This window comes from Plecotus auritus (assembly GCF_963455305.1).
Source record: "Plecotus auritus genome assembly, chromosome: 10".
Lineage (NCBI taxonomy): Eukaryota > Metazoa > Chordata > Mammalia > Chiroptera > Vespertilionidae > Plecotus > Plecotus auritus.
Genome location: NC_137785.1, coordinates 47,706,060 through 47,731,997, shown reverse-complemented (window position 1 = coordinate 47,731,997; position 25,938 = coordinate 47,706,060). Strand labels below are relative to the sequence as shown.

General features: G+C 53.3%; 1 protein-coding gene across 2 annotated transcripts; it reads right to left on the bottom strand.

Moving 5' to 3' along the window:
- Positions 1-50: 50 nt before the first annotated feature.
- On the bottom strand, positions 51-24,064 carry SLC12A4 (solute carrier family 12 member 4). 2 transcript variants are annotated; one of them, XM_080644342.1, is made up of 25 exons: positions 23,852-23,902; positions 23,101-23,179; positions 18,113-18,207; positions 16,515-16,646; positions 12,357-12,503; positions 12,217-12,271; positions 10,119-10,249; positions 8,619-8,860; positions 8,257-8,471; positions 7,555-7,719; positions 7,383-7,481; positions 6,843-6,900; positions 6,322-6,496; positions 5,779-5,897; positions 3,532-3,630; positions 3,230-3,349; positions 2,915-3,019; positions 2,499-2,667; positions 2,058-2,253; positions 1,783-1,952; positions 1,561-1,692; positions 1,375-1,482; positions 1,035-1,222; positions 785-918; positions 51-620 (listed from the first exon to the last, which is right to left on the bottom strand). In XM_080644342.1, exons 2-25 carry the CDS (start codon positions 23,123-23,125, stop codon positions 529-531), a joined length of 3,171 nt encoding a protein of 1,056 aa, XP_080500468.1. In that variant the 5' UTR covers positions 23,126-23,179; positions 23,852-23,902; the 3' UTR covers positions 51-528. The 2 variants fall into 2 exon arrangements, with proteins under 2 accessions (XP_080500468.1, XP_080500467.1); XM_080644341.1 differs by lacking the exon at positions 23,101-23,179 and having other exon boundaries at positions 23,852-24,064.
- Between the last annotated feature and the right edge of the window lie 1,874 nt (positions 24,065-25,938).

Here is a 25,938-nt window from a genome sequence, read left to right as displayed (position 1 = left end):
GATTTAGTTCCGCCTTTTTCCCTTGGCGCCAGGGGAAACAGAGCTCGGGCAGCAGGAGGCCCAGAAGTACACAATGTTTTATTGAAAAAAGTCAGGCTTCAGCTGGCTGGCTCCATTAAGCTCAGCTTGGTGGGGGTCCCTGCCCATAGTAGTCTGAGCCAGGTCTTCCTGCAGGCGGGCTGGGTAGGACCCCCTCCCTCATCACCCCTCCCTTTCTCTCTGATGGTGACATCCCAACAATAAATATTCAATAAATAGTGTTCCTGGGCTGGCTGCTTTCAAACCCAATGTCAGCCCCCACCAGTCTTCTCCAGGCCTCCTGGGATGCTGATTGGGGGCCGGGGTTGGGGGGAGTCCCTAAATCTCTCAGGGTCCTATAGGACCCTGAATCCCTCTCCATTGCCAGGCCCAGGCCCAATCTCCAAAGCTGGATCTAGGGCAGGGCCAGGCAAAGCAGGACTGGCAGATGGGTGCTAGAGGGGGTGTTACCCTGAACTCCTCCATTCTAGGCCACAGTCTATATCGGGCTCAGGAGTAGATGGTGATGACTTCACGGCCACCGCCACGAACCAACAGTACCCGCTCAAGGCCCTCAGTCAGCACCTCCAGGAACTCCATGTCTATAGGTCATCAGGTCAAAGAAATAGCATTAGGACCAAAGGGTACCCAGGAAGTTTGGGCATCAATCAGAACTGAGGTGACTTGGGACACGCCCCCAGAAGCACCCACAGTAACCTAACATGCTATCCACCTCTTCACTGCTGGCCTCTCCACAAAAGGATACAGTTTTCATCACCCTCACTGTTCTTGGGTGGGCCGGGCATGTTCAGCAGGACCAGGCGGGCATCATGGGAGCGTGTGACGATGACTTCATTGAGTTTCACGGCAGTATGCATGCGCCGCACATTGGACTGGTCCCTGCAGGTAATGCAGCTGATCATGGGCCCTACTACTACCCCTGGCCCACCCACAGAGCTTGTCCATCCTCCACCCCAAGGCCCCAATGTGGCTGGGTCTCTTTTTGTTGCACTCACGGCTTAATATGCACCAGTTCTCGGAAGTTGTCAGGGGCGTGGCTGGGGTCCCAGGGCTCAGCTGTCATGTACTTATCCCGTGTCCATGTCATCTGGATCTTGTCAGCCCCAGCTGCAGACTCATCCTCCTCATCAGAGTACAGGCTCTCCAGCCTTAGGGCTGAGTGCCGGTCCTTGACCAGCTGGGCCTGAAGAAAATTAGAGGAGGTAGCCTCAGTGGCAGGGGAAAAGAGGACCTGGTTGCAGGGACATAGGCACTGACATTCTGATGCCTCCATCTGATGCTGTCTACAAAGGCCTGACCCAGCCACCTGCCCATGCCCTGAACTAGGCCACTGACTTCTCGCTCCCGCTCAGTCTTGGTCAGCCTCATCTGCCGCAGCATCTGGGACCGCTGCTCCATCATCAGTGTCCGCTCATAGGTATATGCAGAGATGTCGCTGTTGTGCTGGGGAGAGGATGGGCTGTGAGAACTGAGCTGTGCGGGGCAGGGTATCCACAGGGCCACACTGGGGTGGGTGCTCACCATCTCCACCACCTCCACCTCTGCCTCAAGGCGTAGGTGGTACAGGAAGACGGCCAGATCCTTCTTCATCTGGATGCTATTGTCATCCATCTGGGCCACGGTGAAGATGCGCATCCGGCACTTTCTCCAAACCTATGGCAACAGAGCAGTTGGGTGTTTCAGTCATACCCCACCAATCCAAGAGCCCAGCCCCCCTCACCCAGGTGCACTCCCCTGGCATACCTTGTGCTGGCGCAGAAGGAAGGGTAAGAGCATGAGCATGCCGCCATCATGCACGATCCACCACACGTCAATGTGGCCCTCCAGGTAGCGCTCGTGGTTGCTGGGGTAGAAGGCAATGTTCTTGGGCACAAGCAGGGCCAGGTGGGCAGCTGTGGTGCAGCGCACGGTGTCTGGGGAGGAGGGACACTGCTGACTGCCAGCCTGCAGCCCTGCTTTCACTTGAGCCCTGGCCCCTGGCCCCCATGGCTGAGCCCAGATCCTGGCCCCTTACGCACCAATGAAGGTCTTCCAGGCACGTGGGTCCTCACTCTGTCGCCAGCCATAGGGCCAGCCCAGCACCACGGAGTTATGCCTCATGCCGCCCAGGCCGCAAGACTGGATGAGGTGGGCCAGCCCCTCACGCACCTTGTTGGCTACCACCACCTGGCAGAAGCCCTTTACTTTCTCAATCTCCATCATGTTCTTGATTGTCTGGGGAGAACACACCAGGCTCAGAAGTCAAGGCCATCAGCATTCCCTCTGCTAGGGGAAGGGGAGGAGGCAAGCTGCCCACCCAGAGGCCATGTTTTTAAGATGGGACAGCCACCCTTGCTTCAGCTCTTAGGTGGCAGCACTGCTGTCCACCTGGCTGGCCAGAATTGGTCCCCTCCCCTATGTGCCAGCTGTAGCCTGGACATTGGAGTCTGGCTCGGCTCTGTGCCCCCTGAAGCAGGCACCTGCTCAGCGGCCTGGGCCTCGCCATAGCTCTCCAAGAAGCTTCCCTGGATTACAGAACCAACGATGGTCAGGCCCTTGCCGGCCTTCAGCTGAGAGGCGAAGGTGAGGAGCCGTGGGTACTTCACATGAAGGTCCTCGTCCAGCTTCAGTAGCACCAGCAGCTGAGGCCTGCAGAGCCAGATAGTGAGGCAGCCTGAGACCAGGGCCAGAGGTGTTCAAGGAGCCACTTTTCTCCTTTCCCTCTCAATTCACAGGCTCCCACAGGTTTGGGGAGCAGAGATCCAAGGGCACCCCTGGCCATCCCAGGATGGGGAACATGAACCAGGAAGGGGAGCCAGCACCTCTCGACTGTCCCACCCTCAGAGTGCCCCCTGAGAACTTAGAGTGGCCTTTGCCAGTCTGGGTGTGAACTCACCGCCAGTTCTTGGTGTGAGGAGGCCCCTCCTCTAGCCGCAACAGTGCATAGCGGGCAGCACTCAGGGACAGACCTCGGATCCCGTCACCCCATTCCTTCTCAGCCCTATAGAGGCCACCATAAGTTGGTGAGCCCCTGGTCCCATTCAGGGGATTCTGTCCAGGTGTAGTGAGATGGAAGGGGGCCAGGCCCTGAATCAAAGCCCCCCAACCTCCCAGCCCCGCACCTACGGTGGCTAGCGGATAGCTCAGCTTCCCCCAACCCAACATACAGATCACCCCACTTGCCCCGACCAGGTGGCAACCCCTCACTTACCCCTGGTACTCAATGTACTTGTAGATCATGCCCGCAATGAGCATGGCGACCAGGGCATAGTACCAGGAGGAAACAAACATAAGGGTCAGGCAGAGGCTCATGCCCAGGAAAGACAATGTCCTGGGCCAGAGAGTGGGGAAGAACAAGAATCAGGGAAAAACTAGGATGGCCCCAGGACAAGCCCCCAGCCCCCAATAGCAACTGCAGCCCAGGAAACTCAAACCCCATCCTGAATGGGTCTCCTGGCTTCCCCATAGCACTTATGTCAGAGGACTTGGTTCAGGAGTCCAGTTGGTGCTCACCAGTGATAGTACTTGAACCGGGGCCGCCAGTTGGGGGTCCTCAGGAGCGTCTGCACAGCACAGGCCAAGTTCACAAACAGGTAACACATCAGAAAGAACCTGCACCACAGGGGCTGGTTGGTACGGAGCGGCCTCCTTGGCAGCCAGGTACCTGATGTCCCTGCCATGCATGGGCTGAGCCAAGTGTTTACAGCCTCACAGCACTCATTCCCATGCCTGAGGCAGATGGGGCTACTGCACAGGAGTCCTCAGAGCCAGGGCTTAGGCAGGGGTGAGGGACTTTTTTTCTGCCAAGGGCCATTTGAATATTTATAACATCATCCACTTACTATTATTCACTTAATATAAATTTATCTTGCTATGAAAAAAGCTCCTCGATTTATTGAACTTTGAGTCCCACCTGTGGTTGCCTTGGCAGGGCCAGACCAAATGATTTTGCAGGCCATATACGGCCCACGGGCCAGACATTCCCCATCCCTGGCTTAGAGGATGGGCAACAGTTCACAGGCAGAGGAGGCAGGGGAAGAGCGAGTGTAGAGCTGTGAGAAAGGACGGGCCTAGGAGAGCTCCGTGTCTGGAGATGGCCACACAATTTTCAGGCCCCTGGCCTGGTGACCAGTTGGCTTAGGGGCTATCATGAATGTGGGGAGGAGAAGGTAGGGAGAGATAAGGAGGGCCATTTTGAAGACAATGAATTAGAGATACCGGAGGAAACTGTAGGAATGTAGGAGACTGGGATATGGGCGAGGCCTGCTGTGTGAACCCTCCAGGAAGAGAGCTGAGGAGCAGAGGACTGACAGGAGGGGCGCCCACTTCTACCCTCAGCTGGCTGGAGAAGGACAGACAAAAAGGCAGAAGGACTCACCAGAGAGGGCAAGTCCAGGGGCAGGGACTCCCATGAGGGGAGTGATCAGTCCCAGCAGGGCTGCCCCGAAGAGCCCTATGATAAAGACTGAGCTATGCCCTAGCCCAGTGGTTGGCAAACTGCGGCTCGCGAGCCACATGCGGCTCTTTGGCCCCTTGAGTGTGGCTCTTCCACAAAATACCACGTGCGTGTGCGCACGTACAGTGCGACTGAAACTTCGTGGCCCATGCGCAGAAGTCGGTTTTCAGCCTGGGTGAGTCCATTTTGAAGTGGTGTTAGTACACTCAAGGGGCCAAAGAGCCGCATGTGGCTCGCGAGCTGCGGTTTGCCGACCACTGCCCTAGCCAGTTTGGCTCAGTGGATAGAGCATCATCCTGTGGACCGAAGGGTCCCAGGTTCGATTCTAGTCAAGGGCACATACCTCAGTTGCAGGCTCCTCCCCGGCCTGGGCCCTGGACATGGTGCATGCAAGAGGCAACCAATCAATGTGTTTCTCTCACATCGATATTTTTGTCTTTCCCTCTCTCTAAAAATCAATGGAAAAATAACTTCGGGTGAGGATTAAAAAATAATAAATAAATAAATAAAGACTGAGCTATATCCTCTGGCTTAGGGAGTGAGGAGTCGACCTCCAAGACGGCTGTGGCAAGAACAGATTCAGTGTGCACTATGTGTGGGTGAAGTTGGGCAGTAGTGGGTGGAGGTGTGTTGGGGGGAGACAGGAAATCATTGTGGCTGGGAGGTGCTGTGTGGTGGCGGCGGGGGGGGGGGGCGGGGGCTGTCAGGCCTACAGGCTGAGAGGGGCAGTGAAAGGTAGTCTCATCATAAGCAAACAAGCCAGAGAGAGCATTGGCAGTGGAATAAGATGTGTGAGGAGAGATGGAGTGGGCCGCAACAATGACAGCAGTGAACACAGCAACCACATGAGCTCTGTCTCAGGGACCCCTGGAAATTGCCACATGCTGACCACTTCCTGAGGGCACTGGCAGACTCCAGTGCCCAGTTGATTCCAGAACTTTAAAAGCAAACAACTCTGAAAACAGACGGAGGGGGCAATGGTGGTTTCATCAAGGTGCCAGGGACTGGGTGCTTGCCCTGTCCAGGAGTGGAGAGTAGTCACCTGCCTGCTCTGGGAGTTTCCCACAGAAGGTGTAGGACCTGTTGTCTCTTCTGCATAAATATCAGGCTCACTTCTAAATGCAGAAGTAGTCTGAACTCTGCCAGGCAAACATCTGCCATACACCCTGACATGTGTCCCACATGCACCCTCAACACCAGACAGGGTCACAGGGAGGTGCTGGGATCCCTGGCTCATGGGGTGCTAAGGGTTCAAGGAGCCTTTCCCAGGACCATCCCTCTGCCCTGCCCTGGCCCCAGCTCACATGGATAGAATGGGGGCCACCATGTCGAGGGAGGCGATGAGGATGCCCAGCTCAGCGATGAGTGCCGTCAGGAGGAGTGCCCACGTCGGTTCACCGTTTGCCTTCCCGTGGCCAAATACCTGCACGCACCAGGGTCAGTGGGGTCAGCAAGGGAGGAAGTTGGTCCCATTACCCCCATTCCACACCTCGAGTCACAAGCTACAGCTTGGCCTCCAGCATCCTCAAGTCCCTCCTCTGGGGCTCAGGCCATACCCATGCCTTTCCCAATAGGTTCCACAAGTTTCTCTGCCCCCTACTTCTCCAGGCCTCTCTGCTCTGAATGAGCCATAGATCGGCCATGAGGATGCTGGGCCCAAGCTGCTCTACCAACAGCAGGGCAGAGCCAGAGCCAGGGCAGCTCTCAGCAACTCCTCGTGCTGGCTTTGTGGCCCTGGGGTCACTAAGGGCCCCAGCAGGATATAATGCATCTGTATACCTGCCCTCCACCCGTGGAAGGGGCCAGGAGCACCCAGCTGTGGGGTGTGGGAGTGCAAAAGGGCTCACACGGAGGAAGGGGATGATGTTGTCCTTGGCGATGGCCTGCAACAGGCGTGGTGCCCCAGTGAGGCTCTGTAGGCCGGCGCCACAAGTTGAGAAGAAGGAGCCGATGACAATGACCCAAGGCGAAGGCCAGGCCAACGTGCCCACCACCAGGTTTCTGCTGACACCGTCGCCGTACCTGCAGGGGCCAGGCTTAGGCCATACACCATTGCAAAGAGCCCCCAAACCCTGGGTGAGGGATGTCAGGTGGTAAGGATGGCTATGGTGAGCAGAGCTCCGGCCCCTCAGCACAGAAGTCCAATCTATCAGCCCCTATCCTTTCTCCTCATTCCAACCCTGATTCTGATGTCACCATTCTCTAACAAGCAAAAGTAATGGTGGGGCCTGACCCACCTAGTGGCACACACTACCGCTGGCAACCAGCAGCCTGAGGATATGTGTGGGACCACATGTTTGAGGGGGGCTGGTGTCAAAGTAGGCAAAAGCCGAGCCCACTGCCACCAGGAGGGGCCCAGCTCACTCACTTGTCCCGGAGCACCACACCCTCGATGCAGGCGCCAAAGAGAACCACGCTGCTGAAGTCTGTGCCGCGTCAAGGAAAGCTGGGCCTCCACGCCACTGCTGCCCCCATTCACTCCCCCACAGGACCACATGCCCCTGGCCCTCGCCTTAGCCAGAAGACTCAGCTGGGCATCTGCAGCTGAGGGTTTTGTGCTGTGCACACACTCTAGTGCAGGGGTGGGCAAACTTTTTGACTCGAGGGCCACAATGGGTTCTTAAACTGGACCGGAGGGCCGGAACAAAAGCATGGATGGAGTGTTTGTGTAAACTAATATAAATTCAAAGTAAAGGAGCGGAGGGGAGAGCAAGAGAACCGGATAGAACAGCCAGATCCGGCCCGCGGGCCGTAGTTTGCCCAAGGCTGCTCTAGTGTGTAATGTATGATGGGAAAGGTATCAAAGTACGCATGCACGTGTGATGCATCTGTGCATGCCAGCTGGTGACATAGGAAGGCAAACACCTCTTGCTTCCCTCACTGCTGCCACAGGCCTGGGAAAGGATACACACAAGGGAGGTTGTAACAATGGCCAAAATGGTCCCCACCGGGATGGACTTCTGGGCGTCTCGGAGGTCACCGGAGCGATTTGAGCCAGCCATGATGCCTTAAAATAAGATTCCCTTAGGGGCTCCCCAGGAGAGGGGGCAGGGCTGGGAGGGTGGGCAAGAAGGGCTTACCTGTCACAGAGGGGAAGAAGATGCCAACCAGCACGGTGAAGGATGTGGCAATGTCAGCTACCACGTACAGGGCCAGATTCTCCTTCAGGCCAAGGGCATCTGTGGAGGGCAGCCCGTGCTTCTCCACGACCTCACCCTTCTCCAGGTAGGTGCTCCACAGGTTCTCTGCAGGAGCAGCAGCATCACCACTGCAGCCCCACCTACGTCCCAGGGGCAGCTTAGGGTAGCCCAACCAGAGCTGCAGATGTGAGAGGCTCTAGGGGTTCGGGGGCAGCTTCAGCCCAATGTCTGCAGCATCAGCCACAGGGGAGAAGCTGTCTGGCTAGAAATCTGACAGGCAAAGGTTGCTAAAACCAGAGCCTTGCCACTGCCTGCCTCCTAGACAGAAGCCCTTTATGGCTCCTGGGAGAATAATCCAGGCAGCATCAGAGGCTGGTGACTGGGGGGAGAGGGGCTGCCAGAACTTTCCGGGGGCTGCTGCAGGCCTGGGACACTGGCCAAACAGGCTCTGTTCACCCAAAACCTAGCTGCCAGGAGCCAGGCTGAGAGGACACTGCTGGGCCTGGAAGGCAGCCAGACCTGCCCCCCCTATTCCTGAGCTGGCCACACAAGGACGGCTCTGTGATCCACTTCCCTTCCATGCTCTTCCCCTGCCTCCTGCTCAGCCTGGGGGTAAGGAGCAGGACAGGAGTGAGGACGCACCCTGGAGCACGCTGGCGGCTGCACCCGGGATGCCAGGGATCTCGGTCACATTGTTGAGCAGGAAGTAGGGATCACAGGAGTCAGAGGTAAGGTTGGAGCTGTGGCAGAAGAGGCTCCATAGCCGGGTGGCCACTGTCTCATTATCCACCGTGACTGTCTTGGCACAGATGTCAAACTGGTCCCGGGACAAGGTCCTGTTGCCCAGCATACACACTCTGCGGGGAGGGGCAAGTGTCGTCACCTGCTCAGCTGGAGGTCCCAACCTGCCTCCACCCTGCAGACTGTAGGACTCAGGGCATCAAAGGCCATCTACTTGGAAGGGATGTCAGTGCAACGCCTGGATGTATTCCCAGATTACTTACGGAAACACGGGAGGGTCAAAAATAGACTTGATGCCCCCAGCATAAATGGAGAGGATGGAGATGATCACACAGGCCAGGAAGAGCGAGGCAAATTTGTTCACATACTTGACCCCAACAAACACCACCAGGGTCATAAAGGTTAGAAAAATGGTCCCATACACTCGCATGTTGTTCAAGGTGGCACTCGAAGAGTCGTGAGTGTCTGTTGGGTGAAAAATAGCAGCTGGCGGAGCAATGTAGGTCTGAAACAAGAGACAGATATAGAAGGTTCAATTTTCCTATCTGGAGAGTGAATCCCATTTTTTTTTTTTTTTAAAGAGTATCCAGAAAAAGCCAGTCACAAAAGACCACATTCTGTATGATTCCATTTATATGAAATGTCCAGAATAGGTACCTCTGATTACAGACAGAAAGCAGATTAATGGTTGCCTAGGGCTGGGGGAACAGAGTGACTACTACCCAGTATGGATTTTCTGGAGTGAAGAAAGTTCTAAAATTCATTGTGGTGATGGTTGCACAGTTCTGTGAATATACTGAAAACCTTTCAAGTCTATACTTTAAATGGGTAGTGAATTGTACAGCATGTGAACTATATCATAATAAAGCTGTTATTTAAAAAGGATCCAGGCACAGGAGTGAACTGGGATCACTAAACAGCCAAAGTGGACAGTTTGAGCAACAAAATAAATAATGATAGTGCTGGATCATGAACCAAGAATAAAATAAATAGCCAGGAGTCCAAACTGATATAAATACATGGTTGAATAAATAAATAAATGGGGAAAAGGACAAATTTTCTTTACAGAGGAAACTCAAATAATAAATGTAGGAATGTGGGAAATGCAAAAACAAAAAAGTTATAGGAGAAGTGTCCACACTACAGGCAGAGGACCTAGAGATGGGACTAGCCAGGTGGTTCCTCTAAACATCTCCTACTGTCTGGGTCCCCCGTGATTCCCATGGCCCCTCTACCTACCAGCTGGGGCACTTCAGTGGGGAGTGGGAAGCTGAATCGGAACACACATGGGGCTCATGAGGAGGCACTGACTTCCAGACAAGGGTCCTGTGGCTACTTACCCTGATGTAGGGACACGGATAAGGTGGGTCTGAAGGGACTTGGTACAGAGGCCTGGGGGAGACAGACCTGACCAGAGCCCACACATGCCCGGGAGGCAGGCTCTGCGTCACCATCAAGATCTGTCACTAAGTCAAACGCAATAGTTTACAGATCACCTGCCACTGCAATGGGGCCTGGGTGGATGGAATATCCAGGGCCAAGATGAAGGCTGCCAGGCCAGGCCCCTTCCCTGTGTAGCCCAAACTGGCAAGGGATTGAAGGGGAGACTGGCTTATGCAAAAGATCTTTCTCCCTCAAGAAGGCCTCCCACATTATAAGCCCTAGACCCTGGCCAGAGGTGAAAGGAGCGCGAGCAGCCTGGGCCTACGAGAAAGGCACTGTTTGGACAAGAGCAGAGTTGGCCAGGTCTTAGCATGACTCACCAGTAAGATCTCAATTGCCCCCAGGATGTACATCGCTGCTGCAAATGTTGTTCCCAGGTAGAAGCACAGGCCCACAGCACCTCCAAATTCTGGCCCCAGTGAGCGGGAGATCATGAAATAGGAGCCCCCAGCTACAACAGAGAAAAAGTGTACACAGGTCAAGGTCAAGGCTGGTTCCTCTTCAAGGCGGTCTTCTCCCCAACAACTCCTCACAACCACCCAGAGGGACAGGAATGAATTTTCCCATTGAGAGACGAGTAGAAGGGTTGGGAGATTTGCCTAAGGCTGCATGGTTAGTAAGTGGCCAGGCTAGAATTGGATCCCACTCCCATCTGACTCCAATGCCCAGCACAGCCCAGTGAAATGACTATTTTGCTAGGACCACAGCATTGCCTAAGTGGCCCACTGTCCCCCAACTCCCTGCTCTCAGGCCAGTCCCCACAGCCTCCTCTGTCTGGGTGCCTCCTATCTGAGAACACCTCTCCCCTCCTAGGGCTGTGTCTGTTAGTCTGATCCCTCCAGACCAGGGCAGGGACTGTGTCTTGTCTAGTTCTTTGACCTTAGGGCCCAGCACAGGACCTGCCACTGGGTGAGTGTCCATGGCTGACTCTCCTGCCCTGAGTCTGTGTTTCCACCAGAGCCTAACATCCCTGGTAAGACTGACAGAGTCAACACTGGGCCCCAGGACCAGCGAAGGTACAGGGGACAAGAGTGATCCCAAGTTGCTAATTGAATTTGCTCTTGAGAAAATGTCTCTGGTGAAAAATCAGGGAACAGGGATCAAAAAACTTTAAAAAGGTTAATCCCTTTCATGCTGTAATCCCACCACCAGGACCCTCGCCTAAGGGGGCTGCCAGGGGTGGGAACAGAGATTCCTGTGCAAGGCTGTTCACAACAATAGCAAGAGTGAAAAAGCAGAACCTAAGAGTAGAAAAATAATCACATAAATTAGATAATACCCTATCAATTCTACTAAAAAAAATAAACTTTTCCCAATATTTTGGGAAACACACACACACACACACACACACACACACACACACACAGATTTTGGGAAGAACGATATACTAATACTTTACAAGACCCTAAGGTTAGTAGTTATGAATTCAGGATGGTAGGATTATGGCTACTTTCAATTTTCCTTTCTATATTTTTATGCACTTTAAAACCTTCTTAAGGGTAAACATATATTATATCCCCCCTCCCCATTTTATCCTAATACAAATAAAACTGTTATTTAAAAAAAAAGGATCCAAACACAGCCCTGGCTGGGTGGGTCAGTTGGCTGGAATATCATCCATACACCAAAAAGTTGCGCATTTGATTCTCAGTCAGGGCACATACCTGGGTTTCTGGTTTGACCCGTGGTCCCAGTTGGGGCATGTGCAGGAGGCAGCCAATCCATGTATCTCTCTAACATCAATCTTTCTCTCTTTCTCTCTCTCTCTCTCTGCCCCCGCCCCCCCACCCCCCCACCCCCGCTTCCTTCCACTCTAAAAAAAAAAAAAAAAAATCAATGGAAAAAATATCCTGGGGCATTAACAACAAAATTTAAACATAACAAAAAAGCATATCCTTGGGTGAGGATTAAAAAAAAAAGGATCTAGAAACAGACACAGGAGCCAACCTGAGTAGCTAAATGCCCAAAGTGGAACAGTTTGAGCAACAAAATAAATAATGAAGTACTGGATTATGATTCAAAGAATAAAATAAATATCTGGGAGTTTATACTGATATAAATAGATGGTTGAATGAATAAATAAACAGCGTATCTGAAAACCAGTCCAATCTCATCATCCCTGCTTGAAGACCCTCCGCACTGCCTATCCTGGGAGTGTGGAGGGTTTTCAGCACCCCATCATCTTTTTTGTCAGCCCCAACCCCCTTTTAAACCAAGGAACAAATAAACAAAGGAACAAAACACAACAAATATCACAGATTCTGCCAAGCAAGTTCCTAAGCGATGCAACTGTCATGGTTCAGGGACTAAGACCCCACTAAAGAACTGCTTTGGGAGCAGGAGCAATAAGGGTTCCTGGTTATGTCACAGTGGATGCTGGACCCATACCCTCAACAGACTGGGGTGGTGCTCACCCACCTGGAACCACTCCATTGGTGGCGATGGCGCTCATGGAGATGGCTGTCAGCAAGGTCTGTGGGAAGGAGGGCCTAGGTGAGCAGTTCAGCTGGGCAGGCTCTGTGGGCAGCCACAGCCCCCGCCCCAGCTAGGATACTCACACAGCAGCAGCAGATGAGCACAATGAGGAGGGCCTGCAGCACACCGGCCGTACCCACCATCCAAGTCAACCGCAAGAAGAGGATCACCCCGAAGATATTCTGCAGGCAGGGTAGGTACACACCCATGAGGGTGCCCATGCTGGGTGCCTACAGAGCAGGAGGGGAGGAGGAAGTATACAGCATCAGAGGGGCCCACATGCATCATGGAAAGCCAGCCCCAATCACTCAGCAGTCCCCAGGTATGCTGAGTGGAGTCCTGGGGAGTGCAGGGGTGGGGTGACAGCTAGGATGTCTATGTTGACCTTTATATATAAAGACAGTTGGGTACTGAGAAGGTATAAAACCTGATTCTTTTCAAAATGCCACATGTGAGCTTTGAGCTCGCCTCCCCCTCAAGTACTGCCCTTTTCCCTTCCTCTCTTCTATTAAACTTCTAGAAAGAGAGGTCCGTCTTGGATCCCCATCTTCTCACCCAGGAGGCCCCATGTCACCCAAACCAGAATCTAAGAAGTTGTCCCTGGTGTCCCCTCGGTCCAACCCCCGAGTCCAGTCCAGGTGGACACCAAGTCCTATCCAGTCTGCCTCTCAAGCTGCCCTTAGACCAGCCTGCCTTGCCTCAACCTTAGTCCCTTGAACCTGGAGCACTACACTTGGAGCACCTGGATGGTGCCTGTCACCTTCTCCATACTCCAGCCCACTCTGCTGACAGAGCAGGTCTCAGAAAACCAGGTCCAGTCTCATCATCCCTGCCAAAAACCCTCTGCACTGCCTATCCTGTAATCCACAGTATGGGACAGACTCCTTGGCTTGGGCCACCGGGTACGCCCCATCCCTTTAATGTCAGTTCCAGTCCCCGATGACATGGGTTCCTCACAGCCTCTGAACCAGGGCATGTGCTGGACTCAGCCTGAGAGGATCATGCCTCACTGCATGGCAAACTCCTCTTCAGTTAAACCTTCAGGAGTTTTAATTCTGTTGCCTCTTCCAGGAAGTTCCTCTGGGTAGCCTTATGTAGAGTTGGCACTTCCTCTTGCATCCCCTCAGCATTTTTAAAAAAATACATTTTTATTGATTTCAGAGAGGGAGAGAGAGGGAGAGATAGAAATATCAATGATGAGAGAATCATGGATCAGCTGCCTCCTGCACACCCCCCACTGGGGATCGAGCTGCAACCCAGGCATGTGCCCTGACTGGGAATCGAACCCAGACCTCCTGGTTCATAGGTCGATGCTCAACCACTGAGCCACTGCGGCCGGGGCCCCTCAGCATTCGATATACCCTTCCATCATAGTGATCACTACAGGTCATGGTAACGGTTCATTGGAATGTATCATGACAGAGACTTGGCTTATTCAATATTGTATCTCCAGCAGGCCCTGCAGGTACCCAAAAGATGCTCCTGAGTCTAGTGAGTGGTACCTTGGAAGGGCCTTAGGATAATGTGTTGGTAAAATCCTGCATAGAGTAGAGACTCAAAGTTGAAGGGCAGGTGAAGAAGGTCTAATGCAGGCAGGATTTCTCAACTATCTAAGGGCAGAGTAGGGGCCAGCTGGGAGGCCAGGGCTGAAGCATAGAGAGAGGCAGGGCAGGTGCCTTCTTGAGCTCTCATGAGTGCAGCCCAGGGTAGTGGGGCCTTAAGAGCTTTCACCAGTGTCCCAGGAAAGCCTGCTTTCCTGGAGATAGTGTGGGAGAGAGAACTATGTGTCCACAGAAATGCTTCTGAAGGGTCCAGGTCTAGGGCAGGATCTATGTGCAGCCTAAAGGACCACAGATGGGCCCAGTAAGAATGAATGGTCCCCCAAATTGTCCTGCACAGCCCTGGCGGCATGGCTCAGTTGGTTGGAGCATCATCCCATGCATCGGAAGGTCATGGGTTTCATTCCCAGTTGAGGCGCCTACAGAAGGCAACTAATTGATGTATCTCTCTCACATCAATGTCTCTCTCTCCCTTCCTCCCTCTCTAAAAAAAAAAAAAAAAAAAAAAAAAAAAAAAAATTATCCTGCCCTAACTGGTTTGACTCAGTGGATAGACCGCCGGTCTGGTTGGTCTGGTCGGCCTGCGGACTGAAGGGTCCCAGGTTCAATTCCAGTTAAGGGCATGTACCTTGGTTGCGGGCACATCCCAGCAGGGGGTGTGCAGGAGGCAGCTGATCGATGTTTCTCTCTCATTGATGTTTCTAACTCTCTATCCCTCTCCCTTCCTCTCTGTAAAAAATCAATAAAATATATTTAAAAAATTATCCTGTATAGTATAGGTAACAGATATACTTCATCTGGGTTCTGTCTGAGCCATTTTCAGAGGCCCTAGACCACTCAGTGCAGTGACAGCTCCCAGCCTCAGCCAACTTTAGGCTGAGTCACTCTGGAAAAAAGGCAGTGTGGGAAAGGGCAGGGCCTGAAATGCTTTTTGCATCTCCAAATAACCTTTGGCAACCTCAGAAGGTCACAAGAGTAGAGCCGAGAGGAGCAGCTGCTATGGAGAGGCTGCCTAGGGTCTTGGTAAGGTCTGATTAGAGGCCCGCCCTTCCTGTCTTAAGCCTTACTTTTCCCAGGCCCCGCTCAGACCCGCCCTGTATAATGACCAGAGCTTAGTGGCTCCAGCTCCCTAGCTTCACTGTAGGCTTGACCAGGTTCCTCTTCCCTCCAAGGAAAAACTATTAGAACTGAGACACAGAGGCATCCTCTCGCGTGCTTACTCTAGGGCCAGGTGAGCTGGGCAGGTAAGCTAAGGCTGGACCCCAGCGTCCTCACAGGCTCCTCATAAGGCCAAGGGACTAAGGTCCTTCACCGACCCAGGCTTCCTCTGACACTTGTTGAGATGTGTACTAGCCTTAGGGAACTTTTTACTGACAGCCACCAGCTCCCTGGACTTGGCCTTAAGGGACGGAGAAGAGGAACTTACCCAAGGATCCTACCACCCACGGCAGGCAACACTTTCTTGGGGGGGGTGAGGGGGGTGCCTCTATGCAGGGCTGAATAGGGATAGCCAGAGATAGGGTTCTCTGCTATCTGCAGTCAAAAAATGCCAGCAAAATCACAACCAGTAGGATATGATGGGGGTCAGATCTATGTGACCTCAGATCTCAGCTACCCTCTCTGAAGTGTGGGCTGATTGGTCTCCCAGAGAGGCAAGGTGAGGTGCACATCAGCCCCCCCTAGCAAGGCCCAAAACTCACAGGCAGGTCTGAGCCTGGGGACCCAGCTTATCCTAACCAAGAGCTCTTTCTGCATCTCCAAATAACCAAGATACTACAGCTAATGCCAGACCAAGCTCCTTCCAAACCACAGCTGCTTCCCAAACCTCAGGGAGTCAGTAGGTGGAGAGGGAGGGCTTTTCCCCCAGCCCTTAGTTAGACTGAGCCCCCTCTCACAAGGGAGCTAAACAAAGATGTGCGAAGTCATCCTGAGGGGGAAGGAGAGCTAAAGGGCCACAGGCCTGAACAGGGAACAGAAAGGGGGCCAGGAAGTCCCAAGAAGCAGTGTTATGCTCCTATCACCCCCCCAATCCAGGCGCTCAAGGAACCCACGGGCTGTTGGAGCGGTCTGCCAATGAAGCCAATACAGTGAAACAGAAAGGTTTGGTTACTTGTTCTAGGTCACACAGCCCAAGGGACAACCATGTTCCTGGTTCCAAAGGTAACACCCTTCTCCATCTTAATGGGATGCCAGTAATGTGGCCTTCTACATAGTCACATATCTCACAATAAATCCCCAAATGTGTCTCCCAGTGTTACATGTTGATCTTACCCAGCTCAGTCATCTTAGGCAAGTTACTTAATACCCCTGACACTCAGTTTCTTCACCTGTAAAATGGGGATAATAATAGCACCTGCTTCACAACTGTGTTGTGAGATGACCTGCAAGAACCTAGGTCCACTGCTTGGCATGATGCCTCCCACAGAAAGGGCTGAATAAAAACAGCTATCACTCTCATTTCTGAGGGCCTCCCTGGTTCTCTACCCGCTCTGCCGCCTTGAGGGACTCCTCCTTAGCCCACCCCTTGAAGCCTCCTTGAACCCAAGGCACTCTATCCATCCTCCATGCTCATCACACTTGGCACCCACTTTCCCTGGGATGCTCACAACCATGTGGAGAATCTGTCAATTCTGTCTGTCTTCCCAGGTCCTCTACCCACTCTGCTGCCCTTGACCAGCTCACCTTGGCTGTTCTCCGGCGGGCAACCTCCCCACTTTCAGCTTCCTCATGTTCCTTGGCGCCCTGTGTGAGGTTGGTGTAGCTGACGAGCTTGCCCAGAAGAGATGATACCTTTGGGCGGATGTCCAGCTCTTCCTGTAAACAGAGCCACAAAGCAGTCTGGCAATGGGCCCAGCTGGCACCAGGCTACCTATGTGTAGCCAGCAGCCTGGACTCTGGCCCCTTGCCAAGCCCTGAGGCAGGCCTGGGCCTGATCCCAGCTTTCGCCTGGGGAAGCCCAAGCCAGCCAACTGGGCAGGTGTGGGCGCCACACCCCAGCATTTGGGATTCAAAAGCTCAGCCCAGCGGCTGCTTCTCTCTGCCACACCTTGGCTAGTCACTACCAACCCATTTGTGAAATCTACCTGCCTCAGGGGAGAGGGCAGGGCTAGCAGACAGGCGAATGGCACACTTCATCCTGCCTGTTCTGTCTGGCCACCTCCCAGCTATGAGTGGGCCTCTGGGACTCACATTTGCCCCCAACTCTCTCACAAAAAAGTTACCCCTAGTCACTTCTGAGAACCAAGGAAGTCAAAAGAGAGATGTCTGGGACAAGTAAAGTCTCTTTTATTTGCTCAAACTCTGGTCCTTCTAGATGGTCCCTCTCCTCCCCAGCCCCCCACCCCTTCAATCCCTAAAGTTGGATCCTGGCCCCCTAACCCATCCTCAGGTGGGGCTAGGTCAAGATCTTTGTTTCAGAAACTTGCTGCTTTTCCAAGTCAGGAGGCTTCCCAGGCCTCAGAATTCCCAACCTCCACCTGGGTCTAGGCTTTCCCTGCTTCTGTGGCTTCTCCAGCACCTTGCCTCCACCTACCTATGCCCATCTTTAGTCTGTTAGCTCCCTTCTGACCCTACACAACAAGGAGAAACTGGTTTGGAGTGGGCAGTGAAGATGCAAGTCTTTGGGGGCATATGGAGATTGAGGAGCCTATGAAACTTCGATGGGGGCAGCTGAATGTGTGGGTCAGAGTTTACAGGCCTAATCCATGCCCCGAATCCAGACCCAACTTCTGAGTTTGGGTCTGAAAAGGATAAAATTCAAGTTCAGAAGCACTGAATTGGGAATGTTTCCAGAGAGGTGTCCACTGAGGTGCAGATGTGGAGAAAGGGGCAAATTCAGTGAAAAGGACCGGGCCTCAGTGAACTTGAAGGGGACAGGGTTGGAAGAGCCAACCAGGAAAGACAAGGAAGAGTTCACAGGAGAGGGAAGAATCATGGACTAGGAGGAGTCCTAGAGTGAAGGAAACAAAGGAAATCCTGAGGTGAGAAATCCTGAGAGGTGGTCATCTTGCTAAGAGACTGCATCAAAGTCACCAGTGGATACCCCTGGAGGTGGTAACGAGGTGTGGTTGTGAGTGGCCTCTAGGAAAGCATTGTCAGCACCAGGGGAACCACAGCCTGGTTGCCAAGAAGGTGAGACACACAAGAGGAAACTGGAGGAGCTGAGATATAAAGAGGCACAACTGTCCAGCCTGCCTGCTTAGCGATGGCTTGGGTCCCTGCAGGCTCCTGCCTGCCCACCTGCCTACCACACCTGCGGCACAGAATGGCTCCTCAGCTACCTCAAACAGTGCCAGGTTCCTGTCGTAGTATTCGTTTCCTCTGGAAGCCTCCAAGGGACAAAGGAAAGGGCTGTTCTCTCTGTGGTTGCCATGTCCTGTGGAGAGAGAAGGACAGAATCCAGTCAGGGCTGCCTCCTGAGTCCTCAGGCTGCTCCGCTGGCTCCCAGCAGGCCAGCCCACAAAACATCATCTCTGTGGAGCACTTCGGGAGTCAGTGTTAGTAGGCTGGGCCTCAGTTTCCCCATCAAATCCCACCAGTCTCCTTGAAGAGCCAGTTATGGCTGAGTGGCCAATGACCAAAATGCAGCGCATCATTTCCTCCAGCACAGGGAACCGGTGTGAAGGCCCCAGACATGCTCGCTGGGGCACGTGCACGTGCTAACACCGAGGGGCGGAGCCTCCGGGAGGGGCGTGGTCCTGAATTTGCTCGCCCTCAGACCCCCCCCGCCCTCCACTCCCTTTTGTAATACCCAGTGAGACAGGCGCCAAAGCCTCGGTGTCCTCCGGGCCTGCCCAGGTGCTGCCCTCCAGGTAGATGAATCCGCAGAGAGCACCATCGCCCGCCATGGTCAAAGTCCACCTACTAGCTGCCCCACCATGCACTGCGCGGGGGCCTCCTGGAGGGCAGCCAGGGCATGCCGGGAGGAGGGGCAAGCGGGAGGCTGTTCAGAGAGCGGAAGGGGGCGCAAGATGCTGTCTAGGGTCATATTCCAAAGCCGGGCTGGGTGGGTCTGGACTGAGCAGGGACTGCTGGCTGGAGCCGCTTGTTGGCCTCCCTGGCCCAGGTGTCGGCTGCTTGCCCAAACTAGGTGCGTGGCCTATCAGTACCACCTCCCCCCACCCCACCCCACCCCCGCCAGGTGCTTCAGCCTCAAGGAAAGCTCGCAGAAAAGAACCAGATGCACCTTTTAAGTAAGCCTGCCTCAACTCTCAAAGCTTGGCTGATTTTTCAGGCCACCCTGCATTCGCACTCTTCCCTGTTTTCCAAACTGTCCCTTGTGAGTCTCGGTAGGTGACATTCCCAACTTCCCATCAAGCAGGCAGAAGGCACCCAGGACTCCTTTTCTAGTTACTAAGTGGTTGTTTTTTGTTTGTTTGTTTTCCCCTCCCTCCAGTCAGTGGTTGGAGGCCTCAGGGCAAATGGGAAGCTGGCATCTTGGTTCAAAGAAGCCAGGTTGGTGTTGCAATGACTGGCAGCAGTGCTGGCCTGGTGTCTGGTGATGGAGGTGGCAACAGAAGTGTCGTCACTGACCCAGACTAGTGGAGTATTCGGGACATTCACTGACCATACCTGGTCTTGTAAGGACTACCTACCAACCTTATCTGGTTAAATAGTCTATAATTTCATTTCTCTTGTTTGCAGCTAAGAATGCTGAATGATGAATCCTCCTCCGTCTGATACATCCTCTTGCCATCGATATGAAACTTAACTTGCCTTCTCTAAGCCAACAATTACTAAACAGGTGCTGCTCTGGGGATTCTTTTTTTTTTTTTTTAATATATTTCTTTATTGATTTCAGAGAGGAAGGGAGAAGGAGAGATAGAAACATCAATGATGAGAGAGAATCACTGATTAGCTGCCTCCTGCACGCCCCCTACTGGGGATTTAGCCCACAACCCGGGCATATGCCTCCTGGCCAAAATTGAACCTGGGATCCTTCAGTCCGCAGACGCTCCATCCACTGAGCCAAACTGGTTAGGGCTCTGGGGATTCTTTATCACCCAAGGAGATTGATTGACAGGTAAAGCTGATGACAGTTTCTGAGGCAAAATCTACTCTTCTTTCGAACAGAATGTGAAAATAGGACATCACCTCATCTAGGAACCTGGACTATCTAAGCAAGCCAAGCAGCTCAGTCCCACGGTCTACAAGGCTGTGTGTAGGCCAATGCCAGTGGCACAACTGACAAAGGCAGCAGGAGGTCAAAGCCTTGTGGCGTCACATAGCTCCTCAGACACCCTGTGATATTTATTGTGCCCTTGATGCTTGTTCAGGATCAAGATAAGGAGCCACAAGAAAAATCTGAAAACCCAGTAACATTGCCTATACATTGATGGCCCTTCAGTGAGAAGCCTCTGAAAAGTACACTTGGATTTTTGTGACAAAATGTGTCACCCCTGAATAAGTCAGATGCTTAATTTTGTCAGAAAATGGCAGCTATAGAGCTCATATTTTTTCCCTTTCTGCCTTGGCTGCCAGAAATTTCCAAGCTAATTTTTTTTGTTTTGTTTGTTAATCCTCACCCGAGGATCTTTTTTTCCATTAATTTTTAGAGCAAGTGGAAGGGAAGGGGAGAGACAAAGAAACGTCAATGTGAGAGAGACACATCAATTGGTTGCCTCTCGCACGCACCTCGACCAGAGCCAGGGATCAAGCCTGCAACCAAGGTACATGCCCTTGACCTAAATTGAGCCTGTGACCCTTCAGTCCACAGTCTGACGCTCTATCCACTGAGCTAAACCATCCAGGGTTCTCTAAGCTAAATTTATTCTTTAGTTGCAGTCACCATCTGCGTTATCTCAGAGTCCTTACCCCATTCCTCTGCATAGTTTTGATTTTTCTGAGGATAAGTCCTTTGGGGAGACACTAAGGGGTGGAGCCTGCAAGGAGGGGGGTGACATCTCTTCTGATCCTTTGTGAAGTTTGAAATAAATTCTAAATTATTCTAACATCATTCACTGCAATCTGCCCTACCATTGTTGCCTTGTCTCTGAGGAGACTGAACTAGTATCCAGAAAACACAGAGCCAGGCACAAAGCATTCCCCAAAACTGGCTGTGGACGGTCCTCCCAGACCTAGCAGATCCCTTGTCCCTTCAGCCATGACTCCAGGGCACCTCAGAGCCCTTCCAAGGGTTGCCTCTAGGCCTCATCACAGCAACCCTCCAGGAGATATCATTTACCCCCTTTTAGAAGCAACGAAAGTAAGCTCAGAGAGATTCAGAAGCAAGGTCACCCAATAAGAAGGGCTAAACTTGGGTCCCAGGATTCACCAGAACCAGGTAGGAGCTGAGCGACAGGTTCCCCAAATCCTGTTCTAGGCCCCAATCCATCCTAGGATGCACCCCAGGGAGCAGTACAAGATTTTAACTAGGGAAGTGTCTGGGGTTTGCAATTTGGCCCAGGTGCACATACCCAGGGCTCTTGGTGTTGAGATGGCTGGCAGGCTGGCTTGGATTCCTGACCTTCCCTCTCTGTGACTAAGGGCAACTTGCTTACCCTCTCTGTGTTGTTTGGCATCCTCTTCCGTTAAGTAGAGATCATAACACCCACTCTTGTAACTGCCCAGATGCATCAGAAAAGGGACAGTCTGGTGCCAGACACCCAGCAGGCATTTCTTAGAATTCCCTAAAGCCTCATTATAAGGACAGCTCCCATGAGATTATGGGAATACGTATATGTGTGTATGGGGTGCTCTAAGCAGTGTCTGGGTGTCTGTACTGCCCTCAGCTATTCCAAAAATTCCACAGCAGGTCTGGGCATGCCTGCCAGACTGAAGCTGCTCAGATACCACCTGAAATCCCCAGGGAACCAGAGCATGCCATGGGCCTGGGGGCTGCCTGTGAAGTACACATTTATACGTATTCCTGACTGCAGCTGTGACTGCATCAGCTGCAGATGGGTATACAGGTGACACTTCTGATCCCTGTGCTCACAGGTATTTGCCAGGGGTACTAGAACCTCTACACACCGTCCTTGGAGCAGAGGTATGGACCTTTAGAGATCAAGTACTAGGCTGGGGGAACCCCTGAGATGGACCTGAGGCTTTCTGTGCCCCCAACCCTTTGCAGTCCCCACCAAGAGGGGTCATAATCACTCACCAGGGCGCAGAGTGTCCCCCATACCGCATACTCAGCCAAAGAGTGAGAGGAGGAAGGGTGATGTGGGAGGAGCTGGCCCAGCCTGGAGGGACCTGGCAGGACTCAGCCAATGTGACTCCAGGTCCCTCTAGTCACCCTGTGAGAGGCCAAGGCGGGGCCAGAGACTAGTCTCAGCTTTGCCTGCCCACTGGTCCAGGCTGATCCTAGGGATGCGGCCCAGCGCAGCCTTTGGGAGAGAAAGCCTCCCAGAACTAAAGGGAGCAGGGATGTTGGCTCCTGCCCTGACCACTGGAACAAAGCTAGGGGCAGGTCAGGGCCCCAGGGTTGGGGGCTGGGGTGTGTGCACCAACATAGCTGTCAAGCCTGTAAAATCCCATGATGTCCAGCAGCTCATGCCACTGGTCCGTGCCATCTCCCTACACGGCAACCAGGTGACTCACATATAGCCATTACCCACATCAGGTATGGATCATCTCAGTCATGTCACCATCACGAACAATTCAAGAGCTAGGTCAAAATCACATCACCTAACACATACCACCAACACACATGTTCTCTGCATATCTCCATTATGGTCAGTCACAGCCACAGGCATTTGTCATCAGTCATATCACCATTCTCATCACTGACACCCCTGCAGGAAAGTGGTCCTGAGAATGTGCTACCTTGACCCTGCCTTCACCCTGTGATACCACACAGCTACATACTTCCACAAGCATAATGATACATGCATATGCCACTATACATGCAGACACATGTTCTCAGCAGTGTTCATACTCCGAGGGTGGGCCCTTCAAGGAGAGCCATCTGGGGGCCTCCTGGAAGGAAATGGAGAAAGGGGCTTGGGGAGAGGCAGGCACCTGGGGGGAGGAGGTAGGAGCGGCTCACCTTCAGGCCCAGTTCTAATGCCTAGACCCACGGTCGGCAAACTGTGGCTCGCGAGCCACATGCGGCTCTTTGGCCCCTTGAGTGTGGCTCTTCCACAAAATACCATGGCCTGGGCGAGTCTATTTTGAAGAAGTGGCGTTAGAAGAAGTTTAAGTTAAAAAAATTGGGCTCTCAAAAGAAATTTCAATCGTTGTAACTGTTGATATTTGGCTCTGTTGACTAATGAGTTTGCCAACCACTGAGTCCTAGGCTAAGAGTTAGGGAGCTGGAGTCTCCTACCCCGGGTTTGAATCCCCTGGTGCATATTATGTAATTGCTCTCTGTCTCAGTCACTCCTTCCAAGTGCGAGTAACAGGACCTATCCCGTGGGGGAAAGTGGTTGGATGAAGCGAGTTAATTCACGTAAAGCACCTAGACAAGCCTGGTTCCGTGTGAGTGCTCCTCGAATGCCCGCTGTACCTACAGATCTAGCGGGATCCACACGAGTACTCACAGCCAGTTTGGTACAGACCCCATTAGCAGGCACACCCCTCTCCCGCAGGCCGAGTTCAGGGAGGCACAGGGATGGGGGAGGGCAGGGGAGTCTCAGTGTCAGAGGCGCTGAAGTACAAATGGGTAGGGCAGGCGAAGAGAGAAGAGGCTGGAGGCGATCACAGAAGGTGAAGGGATTGGGGCTCGGGCAGCGGCTATCCCAGCCAGGAAGAGCCAGAGATGGAGGCTCGCCGTTATTCATGCGCTTAGGGGCCCCAAAGGCCTAGCCTCTTTAGTCGGCCACGTCTGCAGCCCCCGCCCGCGGCCAGCAAGGGAGGAGCTGGGGTGGGGAGGGCGTCCCGACAGCGGGCGGGCCGGGGCCCAGGAAAGTCGTGTCTGCGCTCGCGGAGCGAGGGACTGGTGGCGGCGGCGCAGACTAAGAAAAGTTGGATCCGCATCGACGTGTGCGCGATCGGGCCAGGTGTTTACGTGAGCGCGGGCCCGCGTGGTCCGCTCCCCTCCCTGTCCCCGCCAAGGCCCCATCCGGGCGCGCCCTCACCGTCAGAGTCATCCCGCTCCGCGCGCTCCCCGTAGTCCACCCAACTGAGCCCCTCGAGGTTGTCATAGTCGCCGCGCCGCGGCCCGTCCACCGGCACCACGGTGAAGTGAGGCATCGCACGCCCTCGGCCCTGCCTCACCCGCCGCCCCGGCTGCCTGCCCAGCTGTCCCCGCCGCTCCGGGCCGGCGCACCCCGCCCGAACGCATTCCTCCCCGCTGTGCTCACTTCCTCCGCCCGCCCCCCGGGCCGCCCCTCGGGGGCGGGGAGCAGGAGGGGCTGGGCCAGCTCCTCCCCTAGGGGGCCCTGGAGTAGTGAAGCCCCTCTGGAGGGAGTATTTCTAGGAGCTTCATGCCTTGGGGAGGGTCTGATTGCTGTGTGACGTTGGGTGAGGAACCGCCCTCTCTGAGCCCCAGATGTGGTACTTGTTAAATGAGGACATATGCTTCCACCTCTTGGGGTTGCCTGAGGACAACGTGAGGTGGGGTGCGGGGTGCACCAGCTCTGCGCTCTGTGCCTAGTAAACACTAAGGGACATTTCTCAGGGACAGGGAAGGATCAGCAGGACTGGCCTAGGATTGCAGAGGTCCTCCCAGTCCTGCCCAGGGACTCCCGCCATTCTGTTACAGAAACCCGGAGAAGAACCAAGCAATACTTAGAGAGATGCAGTTACGTTTATTACGCGCGGGTCCAGTTTTTACCTTCTTTGTCTCCCAAATATGGGGTGTTTCCAGCCCCTTTTGCAAGTTCTTAAAGAGCCCCTATGTGCTGGGGCCTTGAGACCTCAACCAAAGGCCTGGCCCGGTGCCAGCACTGATAATTTTGTTCCGGGGAAGGTTTAATGGCCTCTCTGAAGTGGGAGTAGTCTTATTTTCCTTATTATTTAAGCAAGCAAGCATTTACAGAAGCCAAATAGCAGGGTTAAAATTTCAAACAGCAGTTTTTATATAAGATGGATGCTTCAGTTCCTCAGTATCCCCTATCCATTTCCCTCAACTGTTTCCCACCTCTCCTCTGAGTCCCTGGAAACCCAGTCCCTGCGAAGGTCATCCCTTTCCGGCGCCCCTCCCTCCCCAGATGGAGCAGCAGGGATTCTGGCCCCTTTCCCAGAGGCTGCTGCCACATCCATGGGAAGGACACATATCCCCCTAGCCCAGTGGTCGGCAAACTGCGGCTCGCGAGCCACATGCAGCTCTTTGGCCCCTTGAGTGTGGTTCTTCCAGAAAATACCACGGCCTGGGCGAGTCTATTTTGAAGAAGTGGCGTTAGAAGAAGTTTAAGTTTAAAAAATTTGGCTCTCAAAAGAGATTTCAATCGTTGTACTGTTGATATTTGGCTCTGTTGACTAATGAGTTTGCAGACCGCTGCCCTAGCCCACCCCTTTTGCCCCTTTGGGAGGCTACATTATATTCTTTAGTCAAATTCTTTCATCTTAATTTTACTGTCTCACTTCCTGGGGGTTCCTTTACCCAAATTGTTTACTTATGAGCTCTTAACTTTTCTTCCACTTTCTACAATACTGCTTCAGATAACTTACACAGTTGGTTTTACTTTAACATCATTATCTTTCTAGGTGTCCTTTCAGCTGTTCTCTATCAGAAAACCCCAGAGCCCATCTGACTTGTCTATCTCCATTTTCCTCCCCTTTCTGGCTCACAGGGCTTTAGAACATCAAAATTAGGTGTATCTTCCAACCAACCTCTGACTGCGTCCTCTGACTGCCTCCTCTTCCCAGCCTCCCGCTCTAGGGCAGAACCAGGAATGAGAGTCCCTGGGCCTTGCCAGAGGACCTCTGAGCGGACCACCGTTCTGGCCCCTCTCCCACAGTCTTCCCGGCCAGGGTTTGTCCACTTAACTTCCTGTCCCCTCATGCTGCCTTCAGTTGGCCATAGTAGCAGCCTTCCGAATGGACTTCTTGCTCTCTCCCCAACTCATAGTAAGCCAGCTCTTTTTTATTTTAATTTTTAATTGATTTTAGAGAGAAAGGAAGGGAAAGGGAGAGAGAAACATCTCTCAGCAACCTCCCGCATGCCTCCCACGGGGACAGAGCCTGCAACCCGAGCATGTACCCCAACCGGGACTGAAACCAG